This window comes from Giraffa tippelskirchi, chromosome 5 (genome assembly GCF_054371585.1).
Source record: "Giraffa tippelskirchi isolate mGirTip1 chromosome 5, T2T-mGirTip1v1.2.pri, whole genome shotgun sequence".
NCBI classification, from domain to species: domain Eukaryota; kingdom Metazoa; phylum Chordata; class Mammalia; order Artiodactyla; family Giraffidae; genus Giraffa; species Giraffa tippelskirchi.
The window spans coordinates 169,228,909-169,255,550 of record NC_137279.1 but is presented as its reverse complement, the minus strand read 5'-3'; the positions used below and the strand labels follow the sequence as shown (position 1 = coordinate 169,255,550).

Genomic DNA, 26,642 nt, shown 5'->3' with positions numbered 1-26,642 from the left:
TAAATAAATAAATAAAAGGCATCCCGACTGGAAAAAGAGGAGGTAAAACTATTGCTATTCACAGATGACATGCTTTAATATAAAAACAATCCCAAGCTATCTACTAAAGAACTATTAGAACTAACAACTGAGTTCAAGAAAGTTGCAAAATCCCATGTTCATGGATTCAGAAGGGTTAACACTGTTAAAACAGCAACACTCCCACTAACCACAAAGTCAACTCAATCTCTATGAGAATTCCAAATTAGTTCTTTGTAGAAACTGGCAAGCAGATTCTAAAGACAGCAATGCTCTTTATTCATTGATACTTACATTGCAACAGTATGTATACATCATATATAAGGAAAAGGAAGTTAGAGAGTCTAAATAACTTGTCATGGTCACCCAGAGAGAGCACAAGTGACAGAGGGAAAATTCAAATCCAGTTTGGTCTTGTACTTAGTGTCCTTCCCACTATTTAAATTGTGATACTCATTATTTTACATACTATTTTAGAATGGATCAAAGATCCTTTGAGCCTATCCTTGAAACCCCTGCCTAATGTCTTGTGCTCTACGTTAAAAATTCTTGCTTTATTACAAACAGAAAAAAAAGCAGAGAGTGAATCGTAAGAAAACACATATGATATCCCACAATGTGGATGCACTAAAATACTATTTAACTTGGATCAAATACTCCTACGATTTTATGTTGTCCTGTTAATTACAGTTTAAAATGTCACCCACATTATCAATCTTGGGCACTGTAAAACAATGAAAAATTTAAGAACTAAATTACCACAAAAAAATTCCATTATAATCACAGGATACTCCACAGCACCCAAGTGCCTTTCTTTTATTATCCTTCATCACAGTACTCATCACCCCAGAGTCAATGTTTATCTCCCTAGAAGACTAAAACGTACTTCAGTGCATGAATCTAGGTCTTAGTCTCTTTGTATGTCCAAGGCCTAACATAGCGGGGACACAGGAGGCATTCAACAAATGTTTTCTGAAATAAAAGAGGATGGAATGGCAATAAGGGAAGCACCTTTAGTGCATGTAATCTTCATATTTTTAATATATGCATAATGATGTAACTGTGTTGTACCTAGTGAATACAAGATGGAATGAAGTTACCAGTAATCCCTGGTATCCGTGATTTATGAAAATTCTAATAAAGTGTAACATTTCATAAAAATTAACAGCCCTACAATAAAATCTAGCTGTTATAAGTATTTGGCTAGAGATGGCAGTAGTAATAGTTATTGTTGTTATTAATAGCTACCACCATTTAAACTGATCCCAGACATTTATAACCATTATTTCACACATTCATCACAACAAATCCTGCAGGTTAAGTTTATTCACCATTTTATAAGCTAAAAAAGAAAGAGACTAGGAAACTTGTTACAGAGTCAAACAAAAGATTTAAACCTAAGACATTCTGACTGCAAAGTCCAAGATCTCCCAGTATTTCACCCTAGTTCTTGACAGTGTTCAAATCTGGAGCATCAGAAATCCCTACACATAGCAGTTCTTTAAGTTTTTCTTAGTAAAATAGTCTGTTTTTTAGGGAAAATTTTCTCTGATATACAGTATGATCTTCAGTAATAAGATACTGAGGGAATTCCAAGTCCAAATTACCACATTTAAGACAATATTAGCTTAAAAGTAAATACTGGCATGACGTACACTAACCTAGATAAGCTTAGGTTTCATAAGCAATAAATTCCTAGAGGTTGCAAAATGTAAAACTACATTCTATCATGTCTACCAAAACCCTCCACTATAACTTGGTACAATTACTTTCTAGAGATGTGGTCTATTTAACAAAAAGTTGATTTTTACATAAGATGTTGCAACCTAGAACATATGTTCAGTTATAACCAAGGAATGGCACTATAATGAGTTCTGTCAGAGCTATTTTGTACTCAGAAATACAGATTCGTTCAATTTATGAGTTGTTTACACTGCCTAAGTTATAACATTGGCTCTACCACTTAGCAGTAGCTTGATCTTGAACAAGTTACTTCACCTCTGTGCCTAAGTTTTCTCTTTATAAAACAGGAATAATAAGGATGATCTGTTTATCAGGTTGTAAGGATTACTGAAAAATCATAAGTGTTCGATAAGTATTAATTATTACTAGAGTCGCAGATTCGGACATGACAGAGTGAATGAACTGAACTGAACTGATTATTATCCCCAAATTGACCTCTTTCTCTTGCTCGCTCTCTCTCTCTCTCACACACACATGCACACACAAATTCCACTCTGAATAATTTGTTCCTTTTACATAACAACAGAGGAATATAATATCACGTGAATGTTCATTTTTATCCCTAAAATTTGTCTGAAATATTGTCAATGGCTGTTTACAGGAAGCAGCATGTAGCAAATCTAAAGATCACATGTCCCCAGATTTGAATCTCAAGTCTACCACTTACAACAAAACCTGAGTAAATAATACAGAAGATTAATTTCCACTTGTAGAGAGGTTGTGAATATTAAATGAAATAATGTATGTAAACCACCTAAAAGTACCTACTGCTTATTAGGAGTTTAAGTAATATCAGCCTTCATCCTCTCAATGGCAGCATAAGAATGTTTTCCTTCCAAGATCTTTGCATTAATATTTAGCCCACTAGACAGAACTGTTCTACAATTAAAGTAAGACCACAATAAGAAAGGCAGTGAAATCACATGTAAAATTAAGCTCACAATTTTCAATTGTCTTATCATTTAAGTTTTTTAAGTTCAATATCCATGCACAATTAGGCACTCAGGGCTCGTGGCAGATTTAGGAATTTAAGTATGAAGATAAACCATTCCCTCTCTCCCTATCCCAAGAACGCACATATTTCTCTAACGCCCAAATGACTTAGTGGATCACTAACTTTAAAAAGTATATTTAAATCAGCGATTCTCAAAATTGAAGCAATTTCGTCCCCAAAGAAATATCTGGCAATGTCTGGCAATATTTTTGATTGCCCCAGCTGGGAACAGTGCTACCAGCATCTTGTGGATAAGGATGCAAACATCCCACAATACAGAAGACAGGCCCCCCTCCACACCATAGAATTAACAGGCCCAAAATGTCAACAGTGCCAAGGCTGAGAAACCACGATCTTTAAAAAACCAAAGTATTATAATATAGAAGCTTTCTCCCCAAAAGTATGTTCTTGGCCAAATTTTCATTGCAGACATAACAAGAAATAAGCAGCTTGATTATCTCAGATGGGAAACTCCTAGTACTGCTAAATACCCATTACAAAATTCCCAGTCTAAAGAGGAAGTGAGGCTTAACTTGCTTTGCATAGTTGTGCTTTTAAGTTTTTAACAGAGCTCCAACTTTTCTTTTTTTTTAATTGAACTGTAGCTGATGTACAATATTATATCAGTTAATGTGAACAATATAGTGATTCACAATTTTTAAAGGTTACACTCCATTTACAGTTATAAAATATTGGCTATATTCCCCATGTTATATATTCTTATGGCATATTTTATATTAATACATAATAGTTTGTTCCTCTTAATCCCCTACCACTATATTGCCTCTCCCCCTTTCCTCTCCTCACTGGTAACCACTAGTTTCATTTTTATATCTGTGACTCGGCTTCTTTTATATTTACTGTGCTGTGCTTAGTCACTCGGTTGTGCCCAACTCTCTGCGACCCCATAAACTGTAGCCCCCCAGGCTCCTCTGTCCATGGGGATTTACTAGTTTGTTGTATTTTTTATATATTTACTAGTTTACTATATATTTACTAGTTTGGTACATTTTTTTAGATTCCACGTGTAGGTGCTATCACATAGTATTTGTTTTTCTCTGACTTATTTCTCTTAGCATAATACTGTTCAAGTCCATCCATCTTCCTACAAATAGCAAATGTCTTTTTTTTTTTTTTAGGGCTGAGTAGCATTTCCATTGTATTAATATATACACATATACACCACATCTTCTTAATCCATTCACCTGTTGATGGACACTTAGGTTGCTTCTGTATCTTGACAACTGTAAAAAATGATACTATTAACACTGGGGTGCATGTATCTTTTAAAATTAGTGTTTTGTTTTGCTTTGATTTCTTGGCTATATGTACAGGAGTGGAATTGCTGGGTCACATGGTAGTGTTATTTTTAGTTTTTTGTGAGACCTCCATACTGTTTTCCACAATGGCGACATCGATTTACATCCTCACCAACAGTGTACAAGGGTTCCCTTTTCTCCACATCCTCACCATGTTTGTGTTCTTCTTGAAGACAGTCATTCTGACAGGTGAGTGATCTCATTATGGTTTTGATTTGCCTTTCCCTGATGATTAGCATCTATTTCTGCTTTATTGACTATGCCCAAGCCTTTGACTGTGTGGATCACAATAAACTGTGGAAAATTCTGAAAGAGATGGGCATACCAGACCACCTGACCTGCCTCTTGAGAAACCTATATGCAGGTCAGGAAGCAACAGTTAGAACTGGACATGGAACAACAGTCTGGTTCCAAATAGGAAAAGGAGTATGTCAAGGCTGTATATTGTCACCCTGCTTCTTTAACTTATATGCAGAGTACATCATGAGAAATGCAGGGCTGGAGGAAGCACAAGCTGGAATCAAGACTGCCGGGAGAAATATCAATAACCTCAGATATGCAGATGACACCATCCTTACGGCAGAAAGTGAAGAAGAACTAGAGTCTCTTGATGAAAATGAAAGAGGAGAATGAAAAAGTTGGCTTAAAGCTCAACATTCAGGAAACTAAGATCATGGCATCCGGTTCCATCACTTCATGGCAAATAGATGGGGAAACAGTGGAAACAGTGGCTGACTTTATTTTTCTGGGCTCCAAAATCACTGCAGATGGTGACTGCAGCCAGGAAATTAAAAGATGCTCACTCCTTGGAAGGGAAGTTATGACCAACCTAGACAACATATTAAAAAGTAGAGACATTACTTTGTCAACAAAGGTCCGTCTAGTCAAGGCTATGGTTTTTCCAGTGGTCATGTATGGATGTGAGAGTTGGACTATAAAAAAAGCTGAGCGCAGAATTGATGCTTTTGAACTGTGGTGTTGGAGAAGACTCTTGAGAGTCCCTTGGACTGCAAGGAGATCTAACCAGTCCATCCTAAAGGAGATCAGTCCTGGGTGTTCATTGGTAGGACTGATGTTGAAGCTGAAACTCCAATACTTTGGCCACGTGATGTGAAGAGCTGACTCACTTGCAAAGACCCTGATGCTGGGAAATATCGAGGGCAGGAGGAGAAGGGGACAACAGAGGATGAGATGGTTGGATGGTATCACCGACTCAACGGACACAGGTTTGGGTGGACTCCAGGAGTTTGTGATAGACAGGGAGGCCTGGCGTGCTGCAGTTCATGGGGTTATAAAAAGTCAGACACGACTGAGCGACTGAACTGAACACATGTATGAAGACATGTAAAAGAATATTCCCTGCAGCACTGTCTGTATTATAATAACAAAAGATTAGAAACAATACAGAAGTCCATCATTAAGTGGCTAGTTAAGGAAAGTGAAAGTGAAGTCGCTCAGTCGTGTCTGACTCTTTGTGACCCCATGGACTGTAGCCTACCAGGCTCCTCCATCCATGGGGTTTTCCAGGCAAGAATACTGGAGTGGGTTGCCATTTCCTTCTCCAGGAGATCTTCCCAACCCAGGGATTGAACCTGAGTCTCCCGCATTGTAGGCAGACGCTTAACCGCCTGAGTCACCAGGGTATACTCATATCAAGGAGTATTCTCAAATTTTGGAAATAATGAGGGACTCAGTATGTGCTTGTATAGAACAATCTCCTAGATAAATTAAGCTAAAAATAATAATAAGCCACAAAATATGCAGCTTATTCAAAAGAAATATACATACACACTATATAGCACATATCTTATATACAAGTATATAACATACACAAACACACACATTTGCATACACATCACACAGTATTGGGGCTTCCCAGGTGGTGCTAGTAGTAAAGAACCCGCCTGTCAATGCAGGAGATGTAAGAGATTCGGGTTCGATTCCTGGGTTGGGAAGATCCCCAGGAAGAGGGCACGGCAATCACTCCAGTATTCTTGCATGGAGAATCCCATGGACGAAAAAGCCTGGCAAGCTAAAGTCCATAGGGTCACAAAGATTTGGACACGACTGAAGCAACTTAGCACATACTATTGCTGGAAACACACACAAGAAACAGCAAGAATGACTGCCTCTAGGAGAGGGCCAAGAGCATGATGGAGATTTTCACTGGTATGTGTGAGGGTTTTTTTTTTTTAATATTTTTATTTATTTATTTGCTGCATTGGGTCTTAGCTGCATCATGCAAGATCTTTTGTTGTGGTGCAAAGACTCTCTAGTTGTGGCACATGGACTTCAGAGCACACAGGCTCAACAGCTGCAGCCCATGAGCTTAGCTGCTTCACAGCATGTGTGATCTCAGTTCCCGAACCAGGGATCGAACCCACATTCCCAGCACTGCAAGGTGGATTCTTAACTACTGGACCACCAAGGAAGTCCCTGAGTTGTTTGTTTTTTTAACAGAACTTTATTCTGGTTCTTTCATTTACTGACTATAATACATAAGTCACAAATTATGAGCCTCGGTATTCTCCAGTTTGAAATAATGATAATAACAGCCTTGCTTATTAGTTATTGCAAAGATCAAATGAGAGCATAAACTGCTTCATAAATTATAAAGCAGCATACAAAATTATAAATTAGTCTTCTAACTGAATTCTCCAAACCAACTATAATAATAATTATCATTCTTCTAGCCAATTTCTCTAAACCCGAAGATGAGAATGTTTAAGATGGAACGTAAATGCAGATGCTATCTTAGAACACACATTTTTACTTCACATATAGCTATTTATTTTTTAATTAAACTATAGTTGTAATTAATATTATATATAACTACTGGTATCAATGTAAAAGGGTAAATTTTCAAAAACATTGTCATGTAGAAATGTTAAGTCAGCTGATTACAGAAGAAATTCATGCTTACTATTGAAAAGAAGTAAAAATTACAACCATGCTATCATAAATTTGGGGTTTTTTTTTCTTCTAGTCTTTTTTCTATGTATGCTTAAGTAGATTAGATTTATCTAAATAAAATGTTTCTACTTTACTGTAAACAGCATTCACATTATAACATCCCTCAGATTAAAAGCTCCTAATAAGCGTAATTTTTAATGAAGATAATCATATTTTATCTTGGTGATGAGAGTTCAACTACTTTAAAATGAAATTCCTGTATATGGGTTTACCTAATGAACTGTGTCTGGATTACTTTTTCATCCATTTCCACCAATTCTCTAAATTATCCAGATCTCGATCAATGGATGTTTTCCCTCCCCCTCCCTCTCTCCCTCTTCCTCTCTCTCAAGGCATCTTCCTAATTTTGGCTTCCATAGATCCAATTTTATTAAGTCTAAAATTCACAAAACAAAGAAGCATATAAGTATGTTTATAGAGCAAGTGCTGTGCTTAGTCACTCAGTCGTGTCCCACTCTTTGCGACCCCATGGATTCTACCCCTCCAGGCTCCTCTGCCAGTGGGGATTCTCCAGGCAAGAATACTGGAGTGGGTTGCCATGTCCTTTAAAGAGCAAGTAAAACACCCTAAATTGAGACCTTAAATTAGACTATTAGTGAAAGGGAAATCAGAACTATGATTTTTTACTGAATAAAGATGCTCAATCTTTTTCTACAACATTTAGTCTGTTATTATTGTTCTGTCTGCAAACAGTGAAAACAAAAAAATACACTCAGGTTATTCCTTGGAGACTACTGGACAAATCAACTGTTCCTAATTAATTTTAACTGTGACAGCTCCTCCCAAATGCTGAACATTCCAAGCCATTTTTGAAAACTGTTCGATATTGCTCAGGGAAGCAAAGATTTCCTGACTATACTGGACAAAAGTATCATTATTGAGCCTTTCCCATAGTAGGAACTCAAATGATACGTCATACTGAATAAATACCTCTTTTCTGTTTCTGAGAACATGTTGTAATTTTCACACTCTACTCCGTAATTTACCATCATGATGGTTATACCAGACTACAAAGGGGATACACATATTAATACATATTGCCTACTCTTTAAATGAAATTGAAAATAAATACCAAAAACTGAAATTATGGGCGATTTTTTTTCCTCCAATTTTCAAATTTTCTATAATGCAGTTGTATCACTCTTGCAATCTTATAAAAGCATTAAAAGAAAAACTATCCTTACAGCATTTATTGTTTTTGACCATATATTAAGATTCTTTTAAGTCCCATTCTAAAGGCTTTTTTTAGTATTAAAAAAAATCCTTGCTAAATTAAAACAAGAAAACGTCAGCATAAAGCTGAACTGACAGAGTATTATTTAAAATACTCCCATTATGCTATCTTTCAACAAAATAAAACCTTCCTCATCATCAAAAGCACTACTTGTGCATCCACAGTTGTATTATCAAAATACCATGAAAGGTAACTACAGATTCAGAGGCAAAGGACATTGCTTCCATACTTTTGAAGTTCGGTACCTAACTAGGAAAACAAGGCAAACACTGAAAAAGAAAATAAAAAAAAACCAAGGGAGCAATGGATATGCCAAGCATCTAGTATACAGACAAGTATAGTAGACAGCTTTTGAAATCCTACAGACTTTGGTTCAAATCTTAGATCTTACTTACTAATTTATATAAATTATTTCCCTCATTTGTAGAATGGAGTGTTAGGTTAAGTGAAATAAAATTCTTAGCATATAGTAACACTTAAAGGGAAGTTAACAGTATTATTATTAGTAGAGATGCAGACTTAAAGAAGAAATGACCAATCAGCAAAGTTTAAAAAGAGGAAGTATTAATATCTTTTTGTCATCTACTACCATAAGCAAAAATCACAAGATCTTTCTCATTCAAGTTTTACTTCTTATTGCCAAAAAGAAAATAGAACTCCTGGTAAAGAAAACTGAAATCAGAAAACACTAAGGCTATAAAGTACCCTAGGAAAGTCACCACTAGATCTCCAAATCACAGAATATGATCTATAAAAAAAAATGTTCTTTGGAATGGTCTTTAGATCAGCTAATTCAAACTCTCCAACTCTCCAGAATTAAGCTCCATGCTTTCTTCTGTCTCTCAGCACCAACAATTGTCATCTATCTTGCTCATAAGTGTATCCTCAGCACCTAGAATAAATCCTAGTACATAATAAATGGTCAGTACATATGTGTTGGATGAATATTAAAGCTAAGAAAACTGAGGCCTAGAGATTTAACTCAATGACACACAGTTAACTCCCGGCAGAGCGGGGACTGAAACTAACGTTTTACTATTCTAGCATTCTATCCTGTCTAGAAGCTAGACTATGATAATTTAGATAACTTATCTTGGTGGTTGGGGAATTGGAGGGTTTGCTGGCAGGCAGGAGAAAGAGGAAGGAGTAAATTAACCTAGTTTTCAGGTGTTTTCCCCAACTGTCAGTTTTGCTTAATTGATAGAGGCCAAAAATTCTACTCAAGACAATTCCAGCATAGAGCAGGGCACATAATAGGTACTTAACAAATACTGGCTGAATGAATTGACCTACTGCAAAACCATTACTTAATAACCAGGGGCAGAAACTAACTTTAGCATCTGTTTAATCTTTGTAACTGTCACAGAGTCCTTCAGAATTTTCAGTCATTCATAAGACAAATATTATTAATAACTTTCTTCCAGATATGCACTGAGGGAGAGAGATGAAAGATGTCCCTGCCATGCAGGATCTCACTTGAGTATGCCTATGTCTGAGTGTGTCTTGAGGGGGTGATGGTGACACAAACAGATCAATAATGAATATGAAACCAGGTTGCATTGTTATCTCAGTTTATTTGCCTCAAGCAGTTAAAAACTCAATTAAAAAACACAAATCAGCCAAGTTTTAAAATAACAAGGAGGCACATTAGGTATTTAAACACGTGGGAATGTTTTCTTTCCTGTGCCTTTACAATATATCTTATTGCCTCCTAATGTCTTAAAGGGCTTGCCTGGTAGCTCAGCGATTAAGAACCTGCCTGTCACTGCAGGAGATGCAGGTTTGATCCCTGGGCGGGGAAGATCCTCTGGAGAAGGAAATGGCAACCCACTCCAGTATTCTTGCCTGGGAAATCCCATCGACCGAGTGGTCTGGCCGGCTAACAGTCCACGGGGTTGCAATAGAGTTGGACACAACTTAGCGACTAAACAAAAACGTCTTAAAAGTCAAAACGTTCTAACTTGACTTATCTGGATATTCAATATAAATGAACCATCAATGTCTGTTCTCTCATATGTGAAACACTGAACGATAATACTCCTGATTCAGTATTTACTCTGTGTACATGTTAATATTTAAGTATATAACCACAAGAACACATTTAAATTATTTAACTGTCTATAAAACTGACAGAGCCGGAAGAAAATATTCAGAGATGAATGACAATAAATAGAAACTAAAAACACAGCCTTACCCAGGAAGAAAATAAAGAACACACACAACTAAGAAGCAAATCTGTAGAAGTTCTCAGGAGAACAAAATCTTTAAGAGGGGAGAACTCTCGCTGGAATTGGCCAGCAGAGCCGAAGAGCAACAGCTTGCCAACAGGATCTTGTTTAATGCGTATCACTAACTAGACTATTAAAGAGTAAACACCCATAAGTCAATGTTGCCATTCCTCAAGTTTGAGTTTCAGGAGGACCCTTCCAAAGAGATTCACTACCAAGACTAAATCAGCACATTCCAAGTGGTCTTCCCCATTTATCTGCTTGTCAAAATAGGATAAGCAAGACTAAATAAACTGGGAAATAACAAACTTCGCACTTAAGAAGCTGAAAATTTCTACAAACTGAAGTTACTTATTTTACCTAAAGCACATGTTTATATGTGATTCCTGGTTACTGAGGGGAACATTTTTCACTCAGTTCATCCTAGAATGCTAGGCGAAACACCCCCGAAGTCTCTTCCTCCTCAAACAGAAAACTTTCTAGCCCAAATGTATAACCTCCCCCAATGTTTTGCCTCAGAAACCCTGAGAAATCCAGGCCAAGGAGAATACAAGGTGGCGGGGAGACACTACAGGGCAGGCAGGAAGGCTGGCGTGGGCCCCAACGGGAAAGTCCGTGGCCACCGGTTCTGGAGAGAACAAGCTGAGAAGGTGAGGTTAGGGTGAGATTTGGTCAGAGAAGCGCCAAGGGACTGACAGGTGTACAACCTCTCTCCATCCAGGGCACCACCGGAAGATTGTAATTGGTTTTTCCCAACAGAGAGGGAGGAACGAGCTTCCCAGGGTGACTGATGCTGAGCGGTTTTCTGGGAAGCACGAGGACTGACTCTGAAGGAAGCAGAAAGGCAAGACAGAACAGAGCACACAGGTTTTGGTGAAGGTTCCCCCAGGACGAGTCATCTCTTAGGTCCTTCCCAGCACCAAGACGGGCGGAACCATCACACCTGTGAAAGGATGTTTCCCTGCTATCCCCATGGACAGCGATAGAGAGCCCACCGGGAAGGAGTGGTAGCAGAACTGAGGAGGGAAAGACTGAACCGGGGGATCTCACCCAGCAGTAAACCTGATCCGCAGGAGAAGAGGCTGAAGCCAGGAAGGGGATAGCGGGGTAAGAACGCGCTCGGGTAGGATGAGACTTATCTGGAAGACAGGCTGACTGGAGGAAACTGCTGGGACAGGGAGGGCTTTCGTCGGACTCCAGTGGGAAAAGGCCGGTTTAGCGAGGAAAAAGCCTGGCTGGGAGGGGGCCCTAAGCGCCTGGCTCGGGAAGGTGACGCTGCCTGTCCCGAGGGTGAGCCTCGTGCGGGGCGAGGGCTGACCCGGCGGTGAGACTGAACCGCGCGAGCTCAACAGGAGCTCACCTGGGGTGCGTCTGGCCTGGAAGGAGGAAACTTCCTGAGTGGGTGAAGGCGGACAGGAGAGGGTCGGGCTCCCATCCGGCGGGACTGGGGTACGGAGGGGTCGGGAGGAGCGGGCGCTGCGTGGGGCGGGGCCGGGGCGCGAGTGGCGGAGGTACCGGCTCAGGATGGCGTCCTCCCGCAGTCACACTCACAGACACATTCACAGGCGCGCGCGCGCGCGCTCTCAGTATCGGCCGCCCCGCCCGGGGCGGAGAGAAACTGCCCGGGTCGGTGAACCGTAGGGCGGTGGGGGAGGGGGCCGGGGACACCGGCCGGCCGAGCCTAGCGGACCGGCGGGCGGCGTTACCTGTGTCAGGGAGAGCTGGGCCGCCGCAGCCATGGTGTTTCCATCATGCACGGGAGGGGAAGGAAGGACGGGCGGACGGGGGCTTGGGGCGGGCAGGAGGCGGAGGGAGCGGCCGGAGGCGAGGCCCGGGCGGGCTGGCGGGCGTCTCCCCTAACTTCGACAACTTCCCTCCTCTCATCCACCCCGCCTCGCCTGGCCCCGCCCTCCCGGCACAGGCCTCGGAGATGCCCAAATCCTGGCGCTGGAGTTTTTGCTGCCGGACCGGAGTCTGCCCCGGGGCCGCCTGAGAAAACCCGGCGCGGACAATTAAGGCAGATGGGCTGTGGAGGCAGAGGCACCTCCAGCTTGTCCTGAGAACTTGAGCGGATCACCTACCCACGCTAAGCCTCTGCTTCTGAAAAATGGGAAGAACTATACGCAGAATCCAAGTTGCTTGAGAGGATTAAATGAGATAATGATAGGAAATAATAACGGTACTTTTTGTATGCCAGAATCTGAGTTGGACACTTTTATTTTTAAATTGTGTAAATGAAGGAACTGAGACATAAATAAGTTGTACAAATGAAACTGAAAGACATAAATAAGTTGTACAAATGAAACTGAAACACAAATAAATGTCATGTGTAAAGGCCTACAACTGATCAGATATCTGGTAGGTTAGAATGCAAGTCTGACTCCAAAACTTTTCATTTAACCATCTGCTACTAGGGTGAAACTCCAATACTTTGGCCACCTGATGCAAAGAGCTGACTCATTTGAAAAGACCCTGATGCTGGGAAAGATTGAGGGCAGTAGGAGAAGGGGAGGACAGAGGATGAGATGGTTGGATGGCATCACCAACTCAATGGACATGAGTTTGAGCAAACTCCAAGAGATGGTGATGGACAGGGAAGCCTGGCATGCTGCTGTCCATGAGGTCACAAAGAGTCAGACGTGACTGAGCTACTGAACAACAACATTTGGGGGTGATATCAAAAGAGAAGACTATCTTAAGTCAAAATCTAGGTAGGAAAGGAAATAAATACTCTCCAGGCTCACTGGCTGCCTGCCACACTTAGACCTCTGTTCAGTAAAAGAGCACTGGGGCCTCCTCAGGGGCTGCAGCACTCCTAACTCCCTCCTTAGTCTCCCTGGAAAACTCCTCCTGCTCTCTCTCAAGACACCACCGAAGTGCCACCTCCTTTACAAAGTATCTCTGACTTCCCCAAGTCAGATTTACACACTCTTAACATTTCTTTCTACCTTATGAAGTCATCATCACCCTAATGACTCTTTACATCTGTCTGCCCTCTAGATGAGATGGTTGGATGGCCTCACCGACTTGATAGACATACGAGTTTGAGCCAGCTCCAGGAGTTGGTGATGGACAGGGAAACCTGGTGTGCTGCAGTCCATGGGGTCACAAAGAGTTGGACACGACTGAGCGACTGAACTGAACAGACCCTCTAGACTGAGAGCTCCTCAATGGCAAGGACTCTTTCTGATGTATTTCTATATCCTCAGATCCTGGAATGTGTTTTGTACTATTATAAGGTCTTAGTTCCTGCTATGCTTTCTCATGCTGCCTTCTTCAGTTGAAATAACCAGTAACTTGAAATCCTCATCTTTAAAGGCTTGGCTTATATGCCACCTACTTCAGGAAGCCTTCTAGGAAATCCCACCCCACCCTTTAGTTGCTCTGATATTATCCCTACACTCTGCCTTGGAGTTAGTTGAGGGCATTTTCTATACCCCCAACCAGATTGCAAAATCCATGAGAATAGAGGGCTGTCTCATGACTACATCTCTCTCACAATTTAGCCTAGCACAGACTAGACCTCAATAAATGTTTTTGCCTAGAACTGGTCTTCCTTTCTTAGTCATCATGGCTTCCCACAACAACGAACCATAACTCTATCAGACCCACACACTCTTAGCATTATCGTAGTAGTCCCCATTTGACACAAAAGGAGAATCAAATGAACAAGCCAAGAATGGAGTTAACCTCACATAAGGTTTTAGACCTTTGCCACCGCAGGTGAACCATCCCAGAAATGCCCTCAGAAATTCCTGACTCTTCTCACACCCCTTTTTACAATGTCCAGGCAATGAAGAGCCAGCCATGCAAGTCTGGTGAGCAACCAGTTATTCAAGAGACTCTCCTTTGACCTCTTTCTGCTGTTATTCTTTTCAACTTGAAGGAGAAGGGGAGATAATGTTTTAAATTACTCCTTTCCCACCTGGTACATTTATCAGCTGTAACCACCACTGATGTTTCTACTTTGATTTTCTAATTTACATTATCACTTTTGAACTCAACAATTCTGAAAGGTAGTAATCATCATATCCACTCTACAGATGAGGTAACTGAAGGTCACAGATATTAAGTGATTTTTCCCAAGGTTATACAGCCAGTAACCAAAGCAGTATACCGTAGTGGAATAAACAGGGCTTGGACACCAGCAACATCCACGTTCCAATCCTGTCTCAACTATTTACTACTTGTACAACCTTAGAGTTATTGTGAGGATGAATGAGATAACACATAGAAATACTAAAGTTGTAAATACATAGATTTAGTTAAGAAATCTTTAAGTCATAGAATAAATTGCTATTGGGAATACAATTGTTGTTCAGTAGCTAAGTCATGTCCAACTCTTTGAGACCCTATGGACTGCAGCACACCAGGCTCCTCTATCCTCCACTATCTCCTGGAGTTTCCTCAAATTCATGTCCATTGAGTTGGTGATGCTTTCTAACCATCTCATCCTCTGCTGCCCCCTTCTCCTTTTGCCTTCAATCTTTCCCCGCATCAGGGTCTTTTCTAATGAGCCGGCTCATTGAAGCTGAAACTCCAGTACATGTGACCAAAGTATTGGAGCTTCAGCTTCAGCATCAGTCCTTCCAATGAATATTCAGGGTTGATTTCCTGTAGGATTGATTGGTTTGATCTCCTTGCTGTCCAAGGGACTCTCAAGAGTCTTCTCCAGCACCACAATTCAAAGGCACCAATTCTTCAGTGCTCAGCCTTCTTTATGGTCCAGCTCTCAGATCCGTACATGACTATCAGAAAAACCATGGCTTTGACTATGTGGACTTTTGTCAGCAAAATGATGTCTCTGCCTTTTAATACACTGTCTAGGTTTGTCACAACTTTTCTTCCAAGAAGTAAGTGTGTTTTAATTTCATAGAGTACAAATGCACTTGTTATTCAAGGAGACTCCACCAAACCATATGAGATACAAGATATTACTCTTGGGGGACAGGGACTCTTGGGAGTCCCTGGTGTATAGTTTCCTAGAATTCAATGTGGGGTAGTAAGGAGAGTTGGAGAAGGAAATGGCAACCCACTTCAGTATTCTTGCCTGGAGAATCCCAGGGACGGCGGAGCCTGGTGGGCTGCCGTCTATGGGGTCGCACAGAGTCAGACACGACTGAAGCGACTTAGCAGCAGTAGCAGCAGTAAGGAGAGTATTTGAGTCAATATGTGACCTCAGACTAATCATTCAACCTGTTTGAGACTCCGTTTCCCACATATTAAAAAAAAAAATGAGCAAATCGATTCGGAAAATGTTGAGGAAATATAAGGAATTATTTATTGTTATAATTACTGTGTGATTTATATTAAGTCAAAAATAGCACATTGCATTTGCACAATATTGCTTTTCACAATTTATGAATGTTTTTCTATATAGCATCTAACAACTGGAGTTGAATTGGTATGTGGTAAAAGTTTGTTGAACTGAATGAATGCATAGTCTCATGTGTAGTTAATATTTGAATCCTCATTCTATCTCCATTTCACAAATAAGAAAACCAAGGAACAAATATTTTATAAATAACTTGTTTAAGTAAGGACTGCTTACTATTTGGTTAAAATAGTAATAGCGATGATCAGACCCCTAAGCAAGGGAAGATTGCTTGTATGAGAATTGCCCCCATGCTCCCTTCCAGACCACCAATAATTTGCATTGGCTTCCTTTTTTGCTCATTGGTTCTGGTTTAAATTAAAAACTTGACAAAGTAGGGGGTGGGACTGATGGTCCAAACTCCCAAAAAGGCCTAGAACTTCCAGGACTAGATGTTTTTTTTAGATGACACATCAGTGACAGTTTGCAAATTCATGTCCCAGATCTCATCAAAGCACTGGGTCATATCACAAATCTATTTTAGGAGAGTGAAATGTAGCTAATGGAAGATATGTTATGATCTAATTTGTTGTAAAGAGAATGAACTTCATGGAGCAGACAAAAAGTACTTACCTGTTTTTTTTAAGGCAACTTAATGTCTCTGGGCCTGTAACCTTCGTATTCCTTACATGTACATTGGAGACAATAATACCTACCATGTAGAGATGTTGTAAGGACTAGAAATTATGCATAAATGCCTTATTAAAGAACCTGGCCTGAAGTGGTAGCTCTAAGGATAACATTCTTCAAGATCACCTTTTAACTCTCTGTCAAACAACCCTCCAATTACTAAGTCAGTTTTGCAGATACATTAACTATTGTATGTTGGTTGCTCAGCTGTGTCTGACTCTTTGCAACCCCATGGATTGGGGCCCACCAGGCTCCTCCGTCCTTGGGATTTTCCAGGCAAGAATACTGGAGTGGGTTGCCATTCCCTTCTCCAGGGGATCTTCCCAAGCCAGGGATAGAATCCTGGTCTCCCACGTTGCAGACAGACTCTTTATTGTCTGAGCCACTAGGGAAGCTACATTAACTAGTACGAGTGCCTTGAACAGCTGACACACATATCCTTGTCTTTGTTTCCCTAGGTAAAGTTATGTGTGATTACTTACATCTGGATACTGACAGCCAACGATTGCTGCTTTCATGTACATTATTTCATTTCATCCTTACTACTGGGGTTATTATTAGTTTTATTTTACATAGTGTCAAGGCTAGGAATTATGCACAGGTGTTCTAACTCAAATATGCTTTTTACTAGGACATATTGCTGATGTCCTGCAGTCATTGATCACTCCCAAGAAGACTTCATAAAATGGAGCTTTTGACATGAAAAGCTGAAAATGAGGCTCTGGATTTATAGTTACCCTAAACTCAGATGATCTTGAAGAGGAGAATTTAGATCATAAACATCTTTGTCATTAGCTTACCTTTCCATCTTTCTATCCAAATTCCCACTCCTCCTCCCCAATCCACCCAGAAAAGAAATTACAGCTACTTTTATTTCATTGTTTTCCAACTTTGGGAGGTGACTGTCATATCAGCTCTTCATGAACACTGCACATCTGTGATGCCAGCTTTTAGCAATGCAGGATGATTGATCGAAACTATGGGAGAAAAAAAAAAACTGTGAGGGGCTCTCTGAATATACAAAGAACCAGATTATTGGCATGAGACTTTGAGAAAGCCCTTCTATATAAATGGTGCTAAGCTACCAAAAAAGAAAAAAATTAAACTACTATTGTAATGGTAATCTGGAGCTCATGCTTCCAAGCTGCTGGTTTCATAAATATAGCCCATTATTGTTCATGTTTGCCCAGAGCAGAAAAAATATGTGAGGCTGCACAATAATAACAATTGTGTTGTACAAATAACTGTCCCTGTGCCAGGGACTGAAAAGAACAAGCAGTAAGAGATTTTTAAATGCCACACACACCCAGGGTGTGATGCGACAGTTCAGAATTGTCATTGCTAATTTTTCAGGGCAACGGGGTGTCCTGGGAAGAGGCTGAATTTAGAACTGGGAAGACCCAACTTGGTCCAACTTCTTAATTTTGTGACCTTGGACAAGTGAAAGAACCATACCAAGCCACAGTTTCCTCTCCTTTAAACTGAAGGTAATAATAGCACCTATCTGATAGTGCTATTATGATGATTAAACAAGGTTTCATGTGAAAGCAGTTAGCGTGATACCTGGCATACAACAGGCACTAGATGAATATTAGCTACTTTTGCTTCCTCCTGGAGAATAGAGTTTACGAAGTCAGAAACAAAATAAAAATCATTTTTGGAGATCTTCAATGGGGATCATTAAAGGAAATGGAACATTGAAAAAAAAAGTGTAAGTTAAAGTTTTTTTATTGAGTTCTAAAGAGTAAAAAAGATTACTACATTTATGACCCCAAAGTTCCACTGACTTCTAGCAAGCAAGCAAGTACAGTTTTACATTTGCCCTATTTCCTTTTTCTTTCTTTTTTTTTTGTTCCTTTCCTTATCAAGGGTCCTGGAAGCTATAAGAAACGAAAGGAACACCATGGGAAAGAAAATATTTGCACTCAAGGCTGCAGGTCCTTTCATCTGCAGATTTCAAAGCATTGTCTCCATCCCTAATTACAAGTCCTGCTTAACATGTGGGAATGCTGAGACACCATCAAATTAAGAAGCTTGCCCTAAATCACAAGGCAAGTCTGCAGATGGGCTACAGACAGAACAAAGCTGTCCTGTTTGCCAGCCTTGGGCTCTAAAGTAGGGCACATGAGAGTCAACAGAGGCTTCAATTAATGAGGAGAAAAGTTTGGGGAATTCTGATTCTGTACCTTTGAATTATTGCAGTGACATAAGCATGGGCTTTTAGTAAAATTTGACTTCAAATCTCAGCTCAGCTCCTTCCTAAATATGTACCCTCAGTGAAATCATAAATTGTCTTAGTGTCCTTCTCTGTAAAAGAGGGATATTAACTCCTACTTCCAAGGATTTGTAGAAAGTTAAATGATGCAACTTTTGTGACAGACCTAGCACAGAGTCCTGCGCTTAGAAGGTTCATGTATTAATACATGAAGAAAGCCAAGATACCCCAAATGCACACATGAGGACAAACAGACAACTCTTTCAGTCAAAGATGTTCTGAGCCACAATCACAGTTGTGTCTCAGTGTAAAACGATGACTGTGTATTGAACATCTCATAACACAAATAGAAGATGCCTTGTTCAGGCCTTCATCGCTTTTCTTCCTTGATTCTGTGCTTTCTTTCATAACCCAAGTTGAAAGTATCAGCAAGTTTTGCTGGCTCAACCCTCAGTATATATCTGAAATTCTGATTCTATTTTCAAAATTCCATATCTGACCATATCTGACCATTTCTCCCTGTCTTCACTGGGTGTGTCTTCACCTCACCTTTTCCTAGACCAGTGCTAAATCTTCTTAATCTCTCCAATTTCATGTTTGCACTTACATCTGTTACCCTTACAGACAGAGTGATCTTTTTTAAATGTACATTAGATCTTATCATTTCCCTGTTTAAAAATCTCCAGGGACTTCTCATCAAACTCCTGACCATTGGCTTAGAACAAGGCCAGGCTGTTCCAGGTGAAGTATGTGGCAACAAACACAGAAGAACAAGTATGTTCTGGGCATGTGGAGATGTTTGATGGGCTAGAGCATGGTGGGAATGGAAGAGGGAGGAATTAGCACATGAAAACCGAGAAAAGGATGTTAGGAAATACTTGGAGGGACTCATGGCTAGACCAGAATTAGAGTAATGTGTCTGTCTGTAGATTCCCAGAGATGCAAAATCACCAGTGGAAGCAAATGGGACAGTCATTGTTGGGTTTTTTTTTTTAAGCCTTTATTGAATTTGTTACAATATTGCTTCTTTTTATTATGATTTGGTTTTTTGGCTTCCAGGCATGTGGGATCTTAGCTCCCTGACTAGAGGTCAAACCTGTACCTCCTGCATTGGGAGGGCAAAGTCTTAATTGCTGTACTGCCAGAGAAGTCCTGACAACTACTGTTTTGTGTTGATCATTATTTTCAAATCTGGTGGCCTAGATTTTTTAAAAGCACAATCAGAAACTTATTATATCCTTCCAGAAAGAAGTCAGGTTTATAGGCCAGGAACCCTGACATCAGGACAGTGGTTAAGAGGATGGACTTTGGAATTAGACAAATTTGAGACTGAATCAAGGTCCTCTGCTAAAATTATAACACCATGGACAAGTTGTTTAAAGTCTTCAAGTCTCAGTTTTATGCAAACTATATTAAGAAAGTTAAATAGTTGACGCTTATAAAGCATTTTTCACAGTGTCTAGTACATGGGAATGGGAATAAGTGCCTAACAAATGGGAATGATCACATTATGGTTATGATAATGATGATTAAGGATTTGGTTATCCTTATAAGAGTCCCATGTTCATCCCTGACAGAGATCTGAAGCAAGTCTGTCAAATTTTAAAAATCTGAGGAAACTGTCTCAAACCACAGCAATAGTTGGTACTAAGAGATACCGAAAAAGGCACATACTTGCACTGGAGACACTATCCACTTTGCACCCCTGTCCAGAAAATCAAAGTATGTAAATAGAAGGGTAGCATCATGTTTGCATTTGCTGCTGCTGCTGCTAAGTCGCTTCAGTCGTGTCCGACTCTGTGCGACTGTATATAAATGTAATTATACACTCTCAGTGCTCCGTGGGTGTTTTGTTATTTTCAATATTGTCTCTATATTGCAAGCCAAAGATTTCAGCTGATATTCAACCAAAGAAGTATAAGACTTATAACTGAAAACTACAAAACCTCATTGAAAGAAATTAAAGAAGACCTAAATAAATGGAAACACTACTCACATTCACAGATTAGGAAACTTAAGATGGCAGTACTCCACAAACTGATCTATAGATTCAAGGTAATTCCTACCAGAATCCCACCTAACATTTTTGAAGAAACTAACAATTCTAAAATTTCTATGGGGGGCTGTCCTAAGATGGCGGAGGAATAGGACAGGGAGACCACTTTCTCCCCCACTAATTCATCAAAAGAACATCTGAACGCTGAGCAAATTCCACAAAACAACTTCTGAGTGCTGGCAGAGGATATCAGGTACCCAGAAAGGCAGCCCATTGTCTTTGAAAGGAGGTAGTTCAAAATATAAAAGATAAAAAGACAAAAGAGTTAGGGACGGAGATCCGTCCCGGGAAGGGAGTCTTAAAAAAGAGAGAAGTTTCCAAACACCAGGAAACACTCTCACTGATGGGTCTGTGGTGAGTCTTGGAATCTCAGAGGGCAACATAAAATTTCTATGGAATTTCAAGGAAAATTTCTATTTCAATCTTGAAAATGAAGAGCAGAGTTGGAAGGCACATACTTTCTGATTTCAAACTTACCACAAAAGTACAATAATCAAGTTAATGTGGTACTGGCATAGGGAGAGACATATATTGGACTAGAATTGGGACTTCAAAAATAAGCTCATATATTTATGGTCCGTTGGATTTTCCACAAGGGTGTCAAGACAATTCAAATGGGGGAAGAATAATCTTTTCAACAAATGGTACTGGGACAACTGGATAGCCACATGCAAAAGAATGAAGTACTGCTACATGCTGCAACATGGATGAACCTTGAAGACATTACGCTTAGTGAAAGAAGCCAGATACAAAAGACCACATATTTTAAGACTCCATTTATTTGAAATATCCAGAAAAGGCAAAGCCATGGAGACAGAAAGCATATTAGCAGTTTCCAGGATCTGGGGAAAAGGGAAAAAGGAGAATGACTGCTAATGGATACAGGATTTCTTTCTAGGGTGATGAAAATGTTCTGTAATTAGATAATGGTAATACTTTGGCCACCTGATGTGAAGAACTGACTCATTGGAAAAGACCCTGATTCTGGGAAAGATCGAAGGAGGGAGGAGAAGGGGACAACAGAGGATGAGATGGTTGGATGTCATCACCGATGCAATGGACATGAGTTTGAGTAGGCTTCAGGAGTTGGCGATGGACAGGGAAGCAGGATGTGCTGCAGTCCATGAGGTCACAAAAAGAGTTGGACATGACTGAGTGACTGAACTGATGGTTGTGCAACTCTATGAGTATAGTAAAAAGCCATTTAACTGTACACATACACACACACACACACACAAAGAAAAGTCACTCTGGCTCTGTATAAAGGATGGATCAGTTAGGGTTGGTGTCACGAAAGCTTTAGAGATCCTGGTAAGAGTTATTGGAGAGAGGCAGAGGCAGTGGTGATGGACTTAAGAAGATTGATTATAAGCACATAGAGAAGGCCGTTTACCACAGTGGTTAAAGCTGTGGGCTTTATTTATTTACTTATTTGACTGGCCTTACTACATGATTTGCAAGATCTTAGTGCCCTGACCAGAGACTGAACTTGTGCAGTTGGCAGTGAAAGTGCAGAATCCTAACCATTGGTACAGCAGGGAATTCCCAAGTTGTAGTCTTTAAAGGAAAGCGTACCTTAATTTCAACCTCATCTCTGCCACTTCTGAGTTGTATCATTTAAGTTAGTCTATCTGAGCCCCAGTTCCCTCATTCATAAAATGGAGGGAATAAAAATAGATGTACCTTGTAAGATTATCACGAGGGTTTGTTCATTTATTTTAAAAAGAATTACTGATTCTACTATGTGCTAGGCACTGTTGTAGGTACTGAGGACAAAACAGTAAACAAAACAGACCAAAGTCTGCCTTCATGTAGCTTACATTTCAGTGGGGGAAGAGTGAAGATTATATAAACTATAAATAAAATTATAAACATAAAAATACATATTTATAAATATTTTATAATTATAAATTATGACTGTAATAAATATAAGGATCTAAAATAGCAGAGTAGAAGGACATGTGCTCATCTTCTCCTACATGAACACCAAAATTGCAACTAGTTGCTGAACAACCATCAACAGGAGAATGTTCAATCACACCAAAAAAAGATACTCCCTGTCTAAGGGCAAAGGAGTAGCCCCAACAAGATGGTATGAGGGGCACTGTTACATTTAAAGTCAAATCTCAGACCCATCAGAGGCACTCGGAGGGCACAAACAAAATCTTGTGTGCCCCAGGACCTAGGGAAAGAAGCAGTGACTTCCACAAGAGACAGAACCAGACCTACCTTTGAGTGTTTGAGTGTCTCCTACAGAGGCACGGGACAGCAGTGACCTGCCTCAGGGATAGGGGCTCTGGCTGCAGGAGTAGGATTCAACAGTACCTGAACTGAGAACTCTCAGATGTTCAAGCTGGATTTAACAAAGTCAGGGAACTAGAGATCAAACTGCCAACCTCCTCTGGATCATAGAAATAGCAAGAGAATTCCAGAAAAACATATACTTCTGCTTCATTGACTATGCTAAAGTCTTTGACTATGTGGTTTACAACAAACTATGGAAAATACTTAAAGAGATGGGAATACCAGACCACCTTACCTGCCTCCTGAGAATCCTATATGCAGGTCAAGAAACAACAGTTAGAACCGGACATGGAACAGCAGACTGGTTCAAAATTGGGAAAGGAGTATGTCAAGACTGTATATTGTCACCCTGCTTATTTAACTCATATGCCAAGTACATCATGTGAAATGCCGGACTGGATGAAGCACAAGCTGGAATCAAGATTGCCAGGGGAAATATCAATAACCTCAGGTATGCAGATGACACCACCCTTATGGCAGAAAGTGAAGAGGAATTAAAGAGCCTCCTGATGAAGGTGAAAGAGAAGAGTGAAAAAGCTGCCTTAAAACTCAACATTCAAAAAACTAAGATCATGGCATCCAGTCCCATCACTTCATGGCAAATAGATGGGGGAACAACGGAAATAGTGACAGACTTTATTTTCTTGGGCTCCAAAATCACTGAAGATAGTGACTGCAGCCATGAAATTAAAAGACACTTGCTCCTTGGAAGAAAAGCTATGACCAATCTAGACAGCATATTAAAAAGCAGAGACATTACCTTGCTGACAAGGTCTGTCTAGTCAAAGCTATGGTTTTTCCAGTAGTCTTGTATGGATGTGAGGGTTGGACCATAAAGAAAGCTGAGCACTGAAGAATTGATGCTTTTGAACTGTGATGTTGGAGAAGGCTCTTGAGAGTCCCTTGGACTGCAAGGAGATCAAACCAGTCAATCCTGAAGGAAATCAACCTGAATATTCATTGGAAGGCCTGATGCTGAAGCTGAAGCTCCAGTACTTTAGCCACCCGATGCAAAGAGCCAATTCATTAGAAAAGACCCTGATGCTGGGAAAGATTGAAGGCAGGAGGAGATCGGGATGACAGAGGACAAGATGGTAGGATGGCATCACCAACTCAATGGACATGAGTTTGAGCAGGCTCTGGGAGATGGTGAAGGACAGGGAAGCCTGGTTTGCTACAGTCCATGGGGTTGCAAAGAGTTGGACACTACTGAGGTACTGAACAACAACAACACATAATAAATATAATAAATACTCATATTTATAATAATACATATAATTATAAGTAACAGTAATCTAATTATATATATACTAAGTACATAAGGAGAAATATATTTATAATTCATAAATCATATATTTTTATTCTTATATACTTATGATTATACACTTATATACATATATACAATCACATATATGTATACATTGTATCATATATATGAATACATATGATTATATAAATTTATACCTGTATAATCATAAGCAGATACGGAGAAAAATAAATTAGGGAAGGAATAATGACAGATGGGAGTCTATATGAGCAGGGGGAAAGGTTGAGAGTCTAAGGGTGGTCAGAAAAGTCCTCACAGATAAGTAAACATTTGAGAAAAGACTTAAAGTTAAGAGAGTGACCAAGAGTATATCTAGGATGGGTAGGAATCAAGGTGAAAAAAACCAGCAGATACAAGGCAGAGGTATGCCCGATGGTTTGAGAAACATCAAGGAAGGCAATGTAGCTGGAGCAGAGCAAGGCAAAGGGTATATGATCAACAAAGGAAGTCTGAGAGGTTATGCTGTCCAGTATCAAGTGGAATATGGTCATTTTAAAGACTTTGCCTTTTACTCTGAATGAGATGGAGAATTTTGAGCAGAGGAAGAACATGATATAGCTTAGATTTAAAAAAGATTATTTGGACTACTGTGGGAAACAGTTCATAGATAAACAAGAGAGAAATTGGTTTAAAAAAAAAAGTGAGATTGTTGCAATAATCCAGGTGATGATTGGGGCAGGGTAGTAGCACTGGGGAAAGAGATGGTAAGAAGTAGTCAGATATGTATATATTTTGAAGGTAGAAAGTAAAAGTGAAAGTTGCTTCTGACTCCTTGCGACCCCATGGACTATACAGTCAGTGGAATTCTCCAGGCCAGAATACTGGAGTGGGTAGCCTTTCCCTTCTCCAGGGGATCTTCCTAACCCAGGACTCCCAGGTCTCCCACATTGCAGGCAGATTCTTTACCAGGTGAACCACAAGGGAAGCCCAAGAATACTGGAGTGGGTAACCTATTCCTTCTCCAGCGGATCTTCCCGACCCAGGAATCAAACTAGGATCTCCTGCATTGCAGGGGAATTCTTTACCAGCTGAACTACACGGGAAGCCCATGAAGGTAGGGCCCACTGGATTTGCTAAAGAATTAACTGTGAGGTATGAGAAGAAGAAAAGAGTCAAAGATGATGTCAGGTTTTTGCCTGAGCAACTGGAGCAATGGAATTGCCTTTTACTGAGATAGGGAAGACTGTGGAAGAAACCAGTTCGGGAAAAACATAAGGAATTTGGTCTTGGAGTTGGTTTAAGATACCTTCTAGACATACAGGTTGAAATGTCAAAGATGAAATTGGAGTAAGAGTCTGGAGTTAGGGGAGAGGTCTGAGTTAGAGATATAAATTTGGATATCATTAGCATGTTGTTGTTGTTTTTCAGTCACCCCGGCATGTCTGACTCTTTGCGACCCCATGGACTGCAGCACGCCAGGCCTTCCTGTCCTTTACCATCTCCCGGAGTCTGCCCAATTTCATGTTCATTGCATCAGTGATGCTGTCCAGCCATCTCATCCTCTGACATCCTCTTCTTCTACTGCCCTCGATCTCTCCAAGCATCAGGGACTTTTCCAATGAGTCGTCTGTTCACATGAGACGACCAAAATACTGGAGCTTCAGCTTCAGCATCAGTTCTTCCAGTGAATATTCCTTAGCATACGGTGGCATTTAAAGGTATGAGATTGAGTGGGACCATCTGTACAATAAATGTCTACAAATTCAAGTGCACCTACTGAACCCTGGGCCACTCCAGTGTTACAGATCAGGGAAGTGAGGAAAAATTAGCAAAGGAGACTGAAAAGGAGCAGCAGTGTGCTTAGAGCCAAACCAGGTGAGTATGGTGTCTACTCTGGAGCCAAATCAAGAAAAGGGTTTTAGGAAGAAATGAGGAAGGAAGGAGTGAGAACATGTGTCAAACTTTATTCTAGAGCTAGTTAGATGAGAACTGAGAATTAACATCCAGATTTGTCAACACAGAGGTCTTGGTGCCCTTGGTAAGAAGAGTTCCAGTTAAGGAAAAGGATAAAGCCTGATTAAAGAGGGCTCAAGGCCCAGTAGGCTGCAGTCCATGGGGTTGCTAAGAGTTGGACACGACTGAGCAGCTTCACTTTCACTTTTCACTTTCGTGCATTGGAGAAGGAAATGGCAACCCACTCCAGTGTTCTTGCCTGGAGAATCCCGGGGACGGGGGAGCCTGGTGGGCTGATGTCTATGGGGTAGCACAGAGTCGGACACAACTGAAG

At 40.3% G+C, this 26,642-nt stretch overlaps 1 protein-coding gene and 1 long non-coding RNA gene across 52 annotated transcripts in view; one reads left to right on the top strand and one right to left on the bottom strand.

Annotated features, from left to right (window-relative positions):
• Window positions 1-12,400, bottom strand: part of EPS15 (epidermal growth factor receptor pathway substrate 15) — a 137,748-nt gene extending 125,348 nt beyond the window's left edge. For 34 of the 50 annotated variants that reach the window (XM_081485483.1, XM_081485488.1, XM_081485482.1 and 31 more), the window contains exon 1: window positions 12,216-12,400. Coding sequence is in view for 16 of the 50 variants with exons in the window: in XM_081485481.1 (XP_081341607.1) it covers window positions 12,216-12,248 (33 nt within the window). In the remaining 34 variants the exon portion in view is untranslated. Of the gene's footprint in view, window positions 1-11,559; window positions 11,799-11,869 lie in introns of those variants that run through there. The other 16 variants (XM_081485501.1, XM_081485513.1, XM_081485497.1 and 13 more) reach the window with 6 other exon arrangements.
• Window positions 11,809-12,705, top strand: LOC145504502 (uncharacterized). 2 transcript variants are annotated; one of them, XR_014052254.1, is made up of 2 exons: window positions 11,809-11,907; window positions 12,431-12,705. It is a non-coding gene; the product is annotated as an uncharacterized LOC145504502 (long non-coding RNA). The 2 variants fall into 2 exon arrangements; XR_014052253.1 differs by lacking the exon at window positions 11,809-11,907 and adding an exon at window positions 12,147-12,249.
• The last annotated feature ends 13,937 nt before the right edge of the window (window positions 12,706-26,642 follow it).